This window comes from Pseudorca crassidens, chromosome 2, assembly GCF_039906515.1.
Source record: "Pseudorca crassidens isolate mPseCra1 chromosome 2, mPseCra1.hap1, whole genome shotgun sequence".
NCBI lineage: Eukaryota > Metazoa > Chordata > Mammalia > Artiodactyla > Delphinidae > Pseudorca > Pseudorca crassidens.
Genome location: NC_090297.1, coordinates 36,913,552 through 36,927,203, shown reverse-complemented (window position 1 = coordinate 36,927,203; position 13,652 = coordinate 36,913,552). Strand labels below are relative to the sequence as shown.

Sequence of the window (13,652 nt, the reverse complement as noted above, 5' to 3'; positions counted from 1 at the left end):
AAGTAAAATAAGGTAAAATAAAATTAAATAAAGTTATTAAAATAATTATTAAAACCAATTTTTTAAGTAATGAAAAAAGAAAGAAGAGAGCAACCAAACCAAAAATCAAATCCACCAATGATAACAAGTGCTATGAACTATACTAAAAAAAAAAATTAAAAAAAAAAACAACGGACAGACAGAACCCTAGGACAAATAGTAAAAGCAAAGCTATACAGACAAAATCACACACAGAAGCATACCCATACACACTCATAAAAAGAGAAAAAGGGGAAAATGTATATATATATATCATTGCTCCCAAAGTCCACCTCAATTTGGGATGATTCATTGTCTATTCAGGTATTCCACAGATGCAGGGTACATCAAGTTGATTGTGGAGATTTAATCCGCTGCTCCTGAGGCTGCTGGGAGAAATTTCCCTTTCTTTTCTTTGTTCGCACAGCTCCTGGGTTTCAGCTTTGGATTTGGACCCGCCTTGCGTGTAGGTCGCCTGAAGGCATCTGTTCTTCGCTCAGACAGGATGGGGTTAAAAGAGCAGCTGATTTCGGGGGCTCTGGCTCACTCAGGCTTGGGGGAGGGAGGGGTACGGATTCAGGGTGAGCCTGAGGTGGCAGAGGCCATCATGACATTGCAACAGCCTGAGCCGCGCCGTGTGTTCTACCGGGGAAGTTGTCCCTGGATCATGGGACCCTGGCAATGGTGGGCTGCGCAGGCTCCCAGGAGGGGAGGTGTGGATAGTGACCTGTGCTTTCACACAGGCTTCTTGGTGGCTGCAGCAGCAGCCTTAGCATCTCATGCCCGTCTCTGGGGTCCGTGCTGATAGCCGCGGCTCACGCCCATCTCTGGAGCTCCTTTAAGCAGCGCTCTTAATCCCCTCTCCTTGTGCAACAGGAAACAAAGAGGCAAGAAAAAGTGTCTAGCTTTTTCGGCAGCTCCAGACTTTTTCCCGGACTCCCTCCCACCTAGCTGTGGCGCACTAGCCCCCTTCAGGCTGTGTTCACCCAGCCAACCCCAGTCCTCTCCCTGGGATCCGACCTCCAAAGCCCAAGCCTCAGCTCCCAGTGCCCGCCCGCCCCAGTGGGTGAGCAGACAAGCCTCTCAGGCTGGTGAGTGCTGGTCGGCACCTATCTTCTGTGCGGGAATCCCTCCTCTTTGCCTTCCATACCCCTGTTGCTGCACTCTTCTCCGTGGCTCCAAAGCTTCCCCTCTCCACCACCTGCAGTCTCCACCCACGAAGGGGCTTCCAAGTGTGTGGGAACCTTTCCTCCTTCACAACTCCCTCCCACTGGTGCAGGTCCCATCCCTATTCTTTTGTGTCTGTTTTTCCTTTTTTCTTTTGCCCTACCCAGGTACATGGGGAGTTTCTTGCCCTTTGGGAGTTCCGAAGTCTTCTGCCAGCGTTCAGTAGGTGTTCTGTAGGAGTTGTTCCACATGTACATGTATTTCTGATGTATTTGTGGGGAGGAAGGTGATCTCCACGTCCTACTCTTCGCCATCTTGAAGCTCCCCCCAAAAGCAATCTTGAGAAAGAAAAATGGAGCTGGCAGAATCAGGCTCCTGGACTTCAGACTACACTACAAAGCTACAGTAATCAAGACAATATGGTACTGGCACAAAAACAGAAATATAGATCAATGGAACAGGATAGAAAGCCCAGAGATAAACTCATGCACATATGGTCACCTTATTTTTAATAAAGGAGGCAAGAACATACAGTGGAGAAAAGACAGCCTCTTCAATAAGTGGTGCTGGGAAAACTGGACAGCTACATGTAAAAGAATGAAATTACAACACTCCCTAACACCATACACAAAAATAAACTCAAAATGGTTAAAGACCTAAATGTAAGGCCAGACACTATCAAACTCTTAGAAGAAAACATAGGCAGAACACTCTATGACATAAATCACAGCAAGATCCTTTTTGACCCACTCCTAGAGAAATGGAAATAAAACCAAAAATAAACAAATGGGACCTAATGAAACTTAAAAGCTTTTGCAAAGGAAACCATAAAGAAAACCAAAAGACAACCCTCAGAATGGGAGAAAACATTTGCAAATGAAGCAACTAACAAAGATTAATCTCCAAAATTTAGACACAGCTCATGCAGCTCAATATCAAAAAAAGAAACAACCCAATCCAAAAATGGGCAGAAGACCTAAATAGACATTTCTCCAAAGAAGATATACAGATTGCCAACAAACACATGAAAGAATGCTCAACATCACTAATCATTAGAGAAATGCAAATCAAAACTACAATGAGGTATCACTTCACACTAGTCAGAATGGCCATCATCTAAAAGTCTACAAACAATAAATGCTGGAGAGGGTGTGGAGGAAAGGGAACCCTCTTGCACTGTTGGTGGGAATATAAATTGATACCACCACTATGGAGAACATTATGAAGGTTCCTTAAAAAACTAAAAATAGAATTACCGTATGACCCAGCAATCCCACTACTGGGCATATACCCTGAGAAAACCATAATTCAAAAAGAGTCATGTACCACAATGTTCATTGCAGCTCTGTTTTCAATAGCCAGGACATGGAAGCAACCTAAGTGTACATCGACTGATGAATGGATAAAGAAGATGTGGCACATATATACAATGGAATATTACTCAGCCATAAAAAGAAACAAAATTGAGTTATTTGTAGTGAGGTGGATGGACCTAGAGTCTGTCATACAGAGTGAAGTAAGTCAGAAAGAGAAAAACAAATACCGTACACTAACACATATATATGGAATCTAAAAAAAAAAAAAAGGTCATGAAGAACCTCGGGGCAAGATGGGAATAAAGATGCAGACCTACTAGAGAATGGACTTGAGGATACGGGGAGGGGGAAGGGTAAGCTGGGACAAAGTGAGAGTGTGGCATGGACATATACACACTACCAAACGTAAAATAGCTAGCTAGTGGGAAGCAGCCGCATAGCACAGGGAGATCAGCTTGGTGCTTTGTGACCGCCTAGAGAGGTGGGATAGGGAGGGTGGGAGGGAGACGCAAGAGGGAGGAGATATGGGGATATATGTATATGTATAACTGATTCACTTTGTTATAAAGTAGAAACTAACACACCACTGTAAAGCAATTATACGCCAATAAAGATGTTAAAAAATGCAACAGGTGTTTAAGAGAAGTAATTATAAAGTACTAAGAAGAGTGTTACTGCCTTTTTATGCATATGAGCATAAGATGGACATAGATTTGATGGTGGCAGTTGGGTATATAGCTAATTCAGTGAGGGGGTAAAAAAGTCCTGCCAAGTGAATTAAGCAATAGGTGAATTTTGGCAGCATTAACCTCTCTGTATACTTACTTTATGGTTTCCATTTCTCATTGCAGCCGTGACTGTAGAGCTGAGGCAGTATTGATGAGAAGTAGTGTTTTCTGGCCAAAGAACAGGTTGTGGGGAGAGGAAAGGAAGTAAAGGATAAAAGCATAAGTAAAGTCATAAGGAAATGTCATTGACTTCTGCGAATACTAAGTTTCTAGCTGAAACATAGCGTAAGTATAGGAAAGGCAAGGTTAGAAACATAGCGTAAGTATAGGAAAGACAAGGTTAGAAATGAAGGAGCCTGACCGGGGAGGGTCCTGAATGCTAGGCTGAATTTGGACTTCATTTATTAAGAATAGTTTATCACTGAATACTTCTGAGCAGGGAAGTGATATGATCAGAACTCGGTTTAGAATACTACATTTGAAGAAAAGTAGCATGTAGTAGATTCCATAAACTGGAGGCTTATAGTGTTAATTAGTATTTATAGAATAAATTAATGTGTGAGCCCTCCTGATTCCCTGGAGAATAAGATGCACTAAAAAAGCTTAGCAGGGGCTTCCCAGGTGGCACAGTGGTTAAGAATCCGCCTGCCAATGCAGGGGACACGGGTTTGAGCCTTGGTCCAGGAAGATGCCACATGCCACGGAGCAACTAAGCCCATGTGCCACAACTACTGAGCCCTGCGCTCTAGAGCCTGCGAGCCACAACTGTTGAGCCCTCGTGCCACAACTACTGAAGCCCGCACACCTAGAACCCATGCTCTGCTACAAGAGAAGCCACTGCAATGAGAACCCTGCGTGCCACAACGAAGAGTAGCCCCCACTCACTGCAACTAGAGAAAGCCCATGCACAGCAATGAAGACCCAACACAGCAAAAATAAATAAATTTATTTTAAAAAGCTTAGCAGAAGAGCAGCTTTTCTCTGCAGATTTCATTTAAGCAAGCCTTTGATCTAAGAGTACAAGAAGGTTGGTAGACGTACTGATGAAACACAACATGAATTTGTAACCGACTGCATGACCACACCTATAGAATATTGACTTACAGTCTTTTGTCACTTGGAGACAGGGTTCTAAAAACTTATCATAGGACTTTGTCTTTGAGAAGATGACAGAAGAATATTCAGTTTTCATTCCACAAATATTTCCTAGGTGCTTGTCATATTACCAGCACTGTGCTATAGGTAATTCAACTGTGAGCAAGGAGCTAACAGGCTACTAGGGGAAAGGGATGCATAAATAACTAAAACTGTGTTTTAAGTGATGTTGCTGAGGTGAGCCCAGATATAAAAGATATCTTGAGTGCAAATTTGTAAAATTATATCACCATGTATATAACTCCGCCTGTGCTTCAGGGGCAAGTTTCTTTTTTCTTTTTTTTTTTTTTTTTTGTGGCTGCATTGGATCTTCGTTGCTGTATGCGGGCTTTCTCTAGTTGTGGTGAGCGGGGGCTACTCTTCGTTGTGGTGCGCGGGCTTCTCATTGCAGTGGCTTCTCTTGTAGCAGAGCATGGGCTCTAGGTATGTGGGCTTCAGTAGTTCTGGCTTGCGGGCTCTAGAGCACAGGCTCAGTAGTTGTGGCACACAGGCTTAGTTCCTCCGCGGCATGTGGGATCTTCCAGGACCAGGGCTCGAACCCATGTCCCCTGCATTGGCAGGCGGATTCTTAACCACTGGGCCACCAGGGAAGTCCCCAGGGGGAAGTTTCTAGAAATTTAGAAGTGTTGACACCACTTGAGAAGCTACAATTTTATAGTGAGCTTTAAAAAGAGAATTTTTTATTTTCTAAGGAAGTATTTTTTAATTTTAAAATAATATGTGTGCTTTAAGGCTTATTTGAACTTCATAGAAAAACAAAAAAGAAGAAAAAATGTCATTCTCTTAGGGAAAAAAAATACATCACTATTTTCATGTTTGTGTATTTCCTTCTGGGCTTTTTCCCCCAGGATGGTATTTGTAGACTTTGGAAGAGGATACAACTGAGAGTTTAGTGAACATGAAACTAGCATTAGCTCTCTTACATTTGTTTAGGCCCACACAATTGACAAAGCCCAGATTAAGGCAGAATACCCATATGTTTCTGAATATATTCACAGAGGCCCCCTCCTGCTGAATGTGTAGGGTAGGAACTCAAGGGATTCATTTCATCATTCCCATTCCTCACAGGTGCCCCTGACCCCACAGCTGGGGCCAGCATTGATGATGAGAACTGTTGGCATTTGGACGAGGAACAGGTGAAAGAACAAGTGAAGCTCTTTCTCTCCCAGGGTGGTTACTATGGCTCTGGAAAGCAACTCAATTCAATGTTTGCCAAGGTAAGATATGAAAAGTTTTTTTTTTTTTTAAGTAAACTGGGCTCACCACACTTCTGGCTTCATGCGTTGTAGCTAGCTCACTTGACCTACCTGTACTGAATGCTTGAAAACTAACTGTGGGGAGGGGAGCTGAGCAGAGCAGACTTGAGCAGGTTGCATCCAGGGACCCCTACTGCCTCACCCTGGCAGTCCTCTTCCTTCTGCTCAGCTCTCTAAGTGAGTTAGCATTCCTGGGGGGATTAGTAATGAAGCTACCTTCCCTCTGCTTTGAACCCAAGGCTGCCCGATGAGGCTTTAAAGAGACTTAGTATTTTGGAACTGGGGACTCTCACAGCAGGCTTTCTCTCTCTTTTTTTTTCTTAACACCATTAGTGAAATATAAATCACATAGCATAAAATTCACCCATTTTAAAAAGTGTACAATTCAATGGTTTTTAATATATTCACAGATATGTACAGCTATCACCACAGTCAACTTTAAAACATTTTCATTATCTTAAAAAGAAACCCCATACCCTTTACCTATCACTCCCCTATTCCCCATGCCCCACTCCCCCAGCCCTAAGCAACCACTAATCTACTTTCTGTCTCTATAGATTTCCCTATTCTGGACTGGCTTCTTTCTCCTGGAATAGTATTTTAAAGTATTTAAAAACACATCCATGCTGTAGCATGTGTCAGTACTCCATTCCTTTTTATGGCCAAGTAATATTCCATTATATGGATACCACACTTCTTGTTTATCCATTTGTCTGTTGATGGGCATTTGGATCGTTTCCATTTTTTAGCTATTATAAATAATGCTGCTATAAACATTCTTGCACAATGTTTCTGTGTGGACATATATATTTTCATTTCTCTCTAGGCATGGAATTGATAGGCCATATGGTAGCTCTGTGTTTAATCATTTGAGGAATTTCTAGACTGATTTCCAAAGTGGCTACATCATTCTACATTCCCGCCAAACAATGTATGAGGGTTCTGATTTCTCTGTATCCTTGCCAACACTTATTATCTGGCTTTTTGATTCTAGCCATCCTTGTGAGTGTGAAGTGGTATCTCATTGCCCACAGCAGCCTTTCTTGATACATGCGAAGAACTTACATACAGAACAAGAGGCCTTCTTTTTGGCTCTTTGGATATGCTGTGCTTAGTTACTTCATCTTCTCCTCCCCCTCCTCCCCGTCTTTCTCCTCCTACTTTGTCATGATGTGCAGTCACCAACTCTTGCCCCTCCTTATGTGTCAGGTTCGAGAGATGCTGCGGATGAGAGATTCCAATGGAGCCAGGATGCTGACGCTAATAACTGAGCAGTTTATGGCTGACCCACGACTCACACTCTGGAGGCAGCAAGGAACAACCATGACAGATAAGTGCAGGCAGCTCTGGGATGAGCTAGGTAAGTCCACATATCTCAGAGAAGTGCTCTGTCTATCCTATCAGCTTGCCCCCACTTGCAATAGTGTTAGTGAACACTTGCCATCAGTCATTACATGGATCTTGCTAAGTGAACTTTAGCCCAATTGGCAGAAGATTTAGGCTCTACAGAGGCTACCCAGAGTAGTTCTGAACTCACTTGTGTTTCTTCCACAACATTGTGCTTTGCTATTGACATCTGCATTCTGTTCCAGATGTTACCACATAGAAGCCTTTGGTGAGAGAAAACCTTTTGCCTTGGCTTCTGTTCCATGGCATTAGCCTGGCTCTCCAGATACTTACCAAACTCACTTTTCTTGCTTTCCCTGGATCTGCTTCTCTTTATCACTTCCAGACAAACCTCTTAGACATAAGGCAGTTTCCAAGACTTGGGCCTTGGACTTCCATTCTTTCTCTATACTCCTTTGAGAACTCTTTTTTTTCAATAGCATGGCTTCAGAGTTTCCTTTATGATGATCTCATCCTCATCTTCTTTCCACTTATCTGAGTTCCAGTCTCATATTAGCAACTGCCCTATGACCATTTCTCCTGAAAAAAATCTCCTGATCACCTCAAACTTGAGAAACCCAAATATGAAATCAGGGCTTCTGTGAAAAGAGATTCCCCTGAAGCTGGCATTGGCACCACCATTTCTTACTCTACCAAACTTGTTGTCAAGCACTCATTTTTTGTTCATTCCCTACATCCAGTCACCAAATTAATTTGATTCCTTGACCTTCAGAATGCAATTTAGTGTCCGTTCACACTTTTTACTTCCCATCACCACTGATCTGGTTGAGGGCCTTGGGACTTTTTTTTGGTGGGGGGGACTTTTAGATTAAATTAGACCTGTGGCCTCCTGACTGGCTTCTCTGTTCTAGATTCTTCTCATCAAGGCCATCTTCTTTAGTCACTATTTCTCTTTATCATTCCCCTGTTCCAAGGCTAGTTTTGCAGGGCTAATACTCAGCTCCTCCCCCTGTTTGCAGAATCCTCCATACTCTGAACTCACTATCCAGTCATGGCCCCACTCTTGGATTATACTGGAAAACTTCCATATGACATATTCTAAAAGCTCTATTATAGCTTCTCCATATTCCCTCCAGCCCAGAAAGCAATGACAAACTTTCCACTCATACAAAATAGCACAAGAAAAAAACTAAAGTATAGGGGCTTCCCTGGTGGCGCAGTGGTTGAGAGTCCACCTGCCGATGCAGGGCACGCAGGTTCGTGCCCACGTCTGGGAGGGTCTGGTCTGGGAGGATCCCGCGTGCCGCGGAGCGGCTGGGCCCGTGAGCCATGGCGCTGGGCCTGCGCGACCGGAGCCTGTGCTCCGCAGCAGGAGAGGCCACAGCGGTGAGAGGCCCGCATACCACAAAAACAAAAAAAACCAACTAAAGTTTAGGATTTTAGTGAATTCCCCTGAAGCATATACATTATAGTCTTAGGGCTAAAAGCCATGGGGAATGAGGCTTAATGACTCTGGGACTATACTTGGTTACTTTGGGGCTACTGAGTGTGGGATTTTGATTTGGGTGCTAAGGCTTCTTGATATCACCTGGGGCACTAATGGCTTTGGAGTTCTCATTAATAATGAAGAGCTACATTATTGAGCGTTATGTGCCAGACTCTGTGTTAAAGATGGTACACACATTGTTTCATGTAATTCTGATAACAAACCTATGAGGTAATTGTGTGTTTGTTGCAAAGAAACAGAGACAGCTCTGGTTACTTCTGGATACAGAATAAAATAAAGAATTATAGAAAACTGTCTCTCTGACACAATTACACTTTCTGAAGTACAGGAATGTTGAACTATTAGTCTAAAGTTACTGGTGCAACCAGTTGTGACCAGGGTCACAATGCATGGCAAGTTGGGAACAGCTTCTTACACTCTTTCCTCAGAAGGAATTGTAGGCATGGACTTCCTTCTAGGGTAACATATCAGCTTAGGGGAGACAGATGAGCTCCAAAAAGTTACTTGTTCAAGGTCACACACTAGTAAGTGGTGGCTCTAACACCGGAACCCCAATCTGTCTGAATCCAAATCAAACATCCTTCTGCAACATCTCCCTCAATTTCACCTTGTTATGTACTATTTTCCCCCAAAGTGCATGTTTCTTAAGAATTTGAAATTAGCCTTCAGAGAGTCAGTTTCATCTGAGGCCTGAATCTCTTGGGAATAATTTCTGTGATAATCATGGGATTGTTTTTTGGATTTGGGCTTGGCCTTTGGGGCAAAGGTAGGTGAGAGGAAGTAAGCAGAGCTAGATCCCAGTGCTTTTAATGCTTTTGTCATATACTTCGGTTCATTATGAAAAGCTCTTGATTGTGATATTTTCATATCTACGAAATTGCTATATCAACCTTCCAAGAAACTCTCAGCATTCTGCAAAGACAGTGGTTCCCAAACTTCTCAAAATAACCTGGAGTACTTGTTTAAACAGATTGCTGGGCCCTGTCCCCAGAGTTTCTGATTACATAGGTTGGAGTAGGGCCTGATAATTAGCATTTCTAACCAGTTCCCTGGGGATGCTGATGCCACGGTTCCAGAGACCACATTTTGAAAAACACTGCACTAAGAGAAGCCTTATTGGGTCAGACACTAGAGCAAGTGTATTCATGCTTCCCTTAATTACTCTGAGGGTTCCTTACTGGTCACAAGGCCTGCTCCTCTGGGGAGGGCCTCGACAGGGATTGTAGAAATTTAGAGGAGTGGGCTCACTACCTTCAGTTCCTGAACCAGAGATAACAGAAGCAATCAGACATGAAGTTTTCTCATCTCTCCGTGTCTGTACACGTATGCCTTTTTTTTTTTTTTTTTGCGGTACGCGGGGCTCTCACTGTTGTGGCCTCTCCCATTGCGGAGCACAGGCTCCGGACACGCAGGCTTAGCAGCCATGGCTCACGGGTCCAGCCGCTCTGCAGCATGTGGGATCTTCCCGGACCAGGGTATGAACCCGTGTCCCCTGCATCGGCAGGCGGACTCGCAACCACTGCGCCACCAGGGAAGTCCCCACATATGCTTTTAAAAATCTTCTTTTAAAATCTATAAAGTATCTCTGCTCCCACAAAAGGCCACTCCTTACATACTTGCTCTGGTTCCTATGCCATTTCCTTTTCTCAAGAATTTTGCTCCTCAGTTACTCCTTTCTCTGGCGTCATTAATTTCTCCCTCAATACTGGATCAGTTCCATCAGCATACAGATATGCTGTAATAGTTTCAGTCTCAAAAAAACAAGTGCCTTTGATGGTCCCATCCCCCTCTAATTACTGCCCCATTTCTCTTCTTCCATTCAAAACAACACTTTCTTTTTTTTTTTTTTAACATCTTTATTGGAGTATAATTGCTTTACAATGTTTTGTTAGTTTCTGCTGTATAACAAAGTGAATCAAGCTGCACGCAGTTCCTCCAGCCCGAGGACAACGGCTGCCTGGGTCCCAGGAAGCGCAGTGCCCAATCTGAGCTTCTACTCCAGGTGGGCACCCTCACAGCCTTGTCTCTCAGGGCCCGGCTAAGGCCTGGGTTAGAGCCTTATGGAAGGTCTCTGGGCAGGGCTAGGGGGGCCTAAAGGATGTAGATTGCCACGTGGATGTGGCACAGGGGGTGCAGTCACCCTGCTTCTCTGGTTGTGTGAAGACTGCAGAGCATGCAGACAGACCTCCGTTGTGGCTGTTCAAGAAAGAAACCCGGGAGCACCCAGTGAATTTACGGACTAGTGAAAGTAATGGCCATTTACTGAGCACCTGTGAATCAGGTGCCACCAGGAGGCAGCACAAACTTGTTTTGGGATCTCACTCTCAGTGCCTGCAGTCATTCCGTCACTTCCTAAGGTACTGTTACCCATCTGAACCAGTACCCAGCAGCCTTCTGTTACCCCAAGAATCTTCATGTAGAGTGTATATGTTGATAAGGAAGCATCAAAGCCAATATTTTACCAGTTTTACAAGCTACCCCCATTTTCAACCATTAGCTCAAAAAAGGAAGTAATGAGATCAAAACCATTCAGTGAGACAGACCTATCAAGGATTTTAAAGGCTTGATGGTTATTTATCAAGATCCTGGATTGAGAAATCGATGCGTGGATAAGTTTTTGACTTGATTTTTGAACAGAATATCATTCTTTCCCCCAGACATTATCAATCATGAGGTTGGAAGAATAGAAGAAATCAGAGTATGTCACATGTAGTAAGGCCTTGTGACTGACAGGGTCTTGGTGCTCGGGCCGGGTGTCAGGCCTGCGCCTCTGAGGTGGGAGAGCCGAGGTCACGACATTGGTCCATCAGAGACCCCCTGGCTCCACGTAATATCAAACGGCGAAAGCGCTCCCAGAGATCTCCATCTCAACACTAAGACCTGGCTCCACTCAACAATCAGCAAGCTACAGTGCTGGACACCTTATGCCAAACAACTAGCAACACAGGAACACAACCCCACAGAGAGTCTGCCTAAAATTAGCAGAGAGGCTGCCTAAAATCATAATAAGGTCAAGGACACCCCAAACACACCATGGGATGTGGTCCTGCCCACCAGAAAGACAAGATCTAGACTCATCCACCAGAACACAGGCACTAGTCCCCTCCACCAGGAGGCCTACACAACCCACTGAACCAACCTTAGCCACTGGGGGCAGACACCAAAAACACCAGGAACTACGAACCTGCAGCCTACAAAAAGGAGACCCCAAACACAGTAAGTTAAGCAAAATTAGAAGACAGAGAAATGCACAGCAGATGAAGGAGCAAAGTAAAAGCCCACCAGACCAAACAAATGAAGAGGAAATATGCAGTCTACCTGAAAATGAATTCAGAGTAATTATAGTAAACATGATCCAAAATCTTGGAAATAGAATGGAGAAAATACAAGAAACGTTTAACAAGGACCTAGAAGAGATAAAGAGCAAACAAACAATGATGAACAACACAATAAATGAAATTAAAAATTCTCTACAAGGAATCAATAGCAGAATAAATGAGGCAGAAGAACAAATAAGTGACCTGGAAGATAAAATAGTGGAAATAACTACTGCAGAGAAGAATAAAGAAAAAAGAATGAAAAGAATTGAAGACAGTCTTAGAGAACTCTGGGACAACATTAAACACATCAACATTCGAATTATAGGGGTCCCAGAAGAAGAAGAGAAAAAGAAAGGGACTGAGAAAGTATTTGAAGAGATTATAGTTGAAAACTTTCCTAATATGGGAAAGGAAATAGTTAATCAAGTCCAGGAAGCACAGAGAGTCCCATACAGGATAAATCCAAGGAGAAACACTCCGAGACACATATTAATCAAACTATCAAAAATTAAATACAAAGAAAAAATATTAAAAGCAGCAAGGGAAAAACAACAAATAACATACAAGGGACTCCCCATAAGGTTAACAGCTGATCTTTCAGCAGAAACTCTGCAAGGCAGACGGGAGTGGCAAGACATATTTAAAGTGAGAAAAGGGGAAAACCTACAAACAAGGTTACTCTACCCAGTAAGAATCTCATTCAGATTCGACCGAGAAATTAAAACCTTTACAGACAAGCAAAACCTAAGACAATTCACCACCACCAAACCAGCTTTACAACAAATGCTAAAGGAACTTCTCTAGGCAGGACACACAAGAGAAGGGAAAGACCTACAATAACAAACCCAAAACAATTAAGAAAATGTTAATAGGAACATACATATCGATTACCTTAAATGTAAATGGATTAAATGCTCCCACCAAAAGACATAGACTGGCTGAATGGATACAAAAACAAGACCCGTATATATATGCTGTCTACAAGAGACCCACTTCAGACCTAGGGACACATGCAGACTGAAAGTGAAGGGATGGAAAAAGATATTCCATGCAAATGGAAATCAAGAGGAAGCTGGAGTAGCAATTCTCATGTCAGACAAAATAGACTTTAAAACAAAGACTATTGCAAGAGACAAAGAAGGACATTACATACTGATCAAGGGATCAATCCAAGAAGAAGATCTAACAGTTGTTAATTTTTATACACCCAACATAGGAGCACCTCAGTACATAAGGCAAAAGCTAACAGCCATAAATGGGGAAATCAACAGTAACACAATCATAGTAGGGGACTTTAACACCCCACTGTCAACAATGGACAGATCATCCAAAATGAAAATACATAAGGTAACACAAGCTTTATATGATACATTAAACAACATGGACTTAATTGATATTTATAGGATATTCCATCCAAAAACAACACAATACACTTTCTTCTCAAGTGCTCAGAGAACATTCTCCAGGATAGATCATATCTTGGGTCACAAATTAAGCCTTGATAATTTAAGAATATTGAAATCATATCAAGTATCTTTTCCAACCACAATGCTATGAGACTAGATATCAATTACAGGAAAAAATCTGTAAAAAATACAAACACATGGAGGCTAAACAATACACTACTTAATTACCAAGAGATCACTAAAGAAATCAAAGCAGAAATCAAAAAATACCTAGAAACAAATGACAATGAAAACACGAAGACCCAAAACCTATGGGATGCAGCAAAAGCAGTTCTAAGAGGGAAGTTTATAGCAATACAATCCTACCTTAAGAAACAATAACATCTCAAATAAACAACCTAACCTTACGCCTAAAGCAATTAGAGAAAGAAG

General features: G+C 42.7%; 1 protein-coding gene across 1 annotated transcript in view; it reads left to right on the top strand.

The window, feature by feature from the left end:
* Positions 1-13,652, top strand: part of ZSWIM5 (zinc finger SWIM-type containing 5) — a 262,543-nt gene that overhangs the window by 196,325 nt on the left and 52,566 nt on the right. The window contains exons 3-4 of the mRNA XM_067725917.1: positions 5,453-5,601; positions 6,850-7,000. Coding sequence (XP_067582018.1) covers positions 5,453-5,601; positions 6,850-7,000 — 300 coding nt within the window. The remainder of the gene's footprint in view (positions 1-5,452; positions 5,602-6,849; positions 7,001-13,652) is intronic.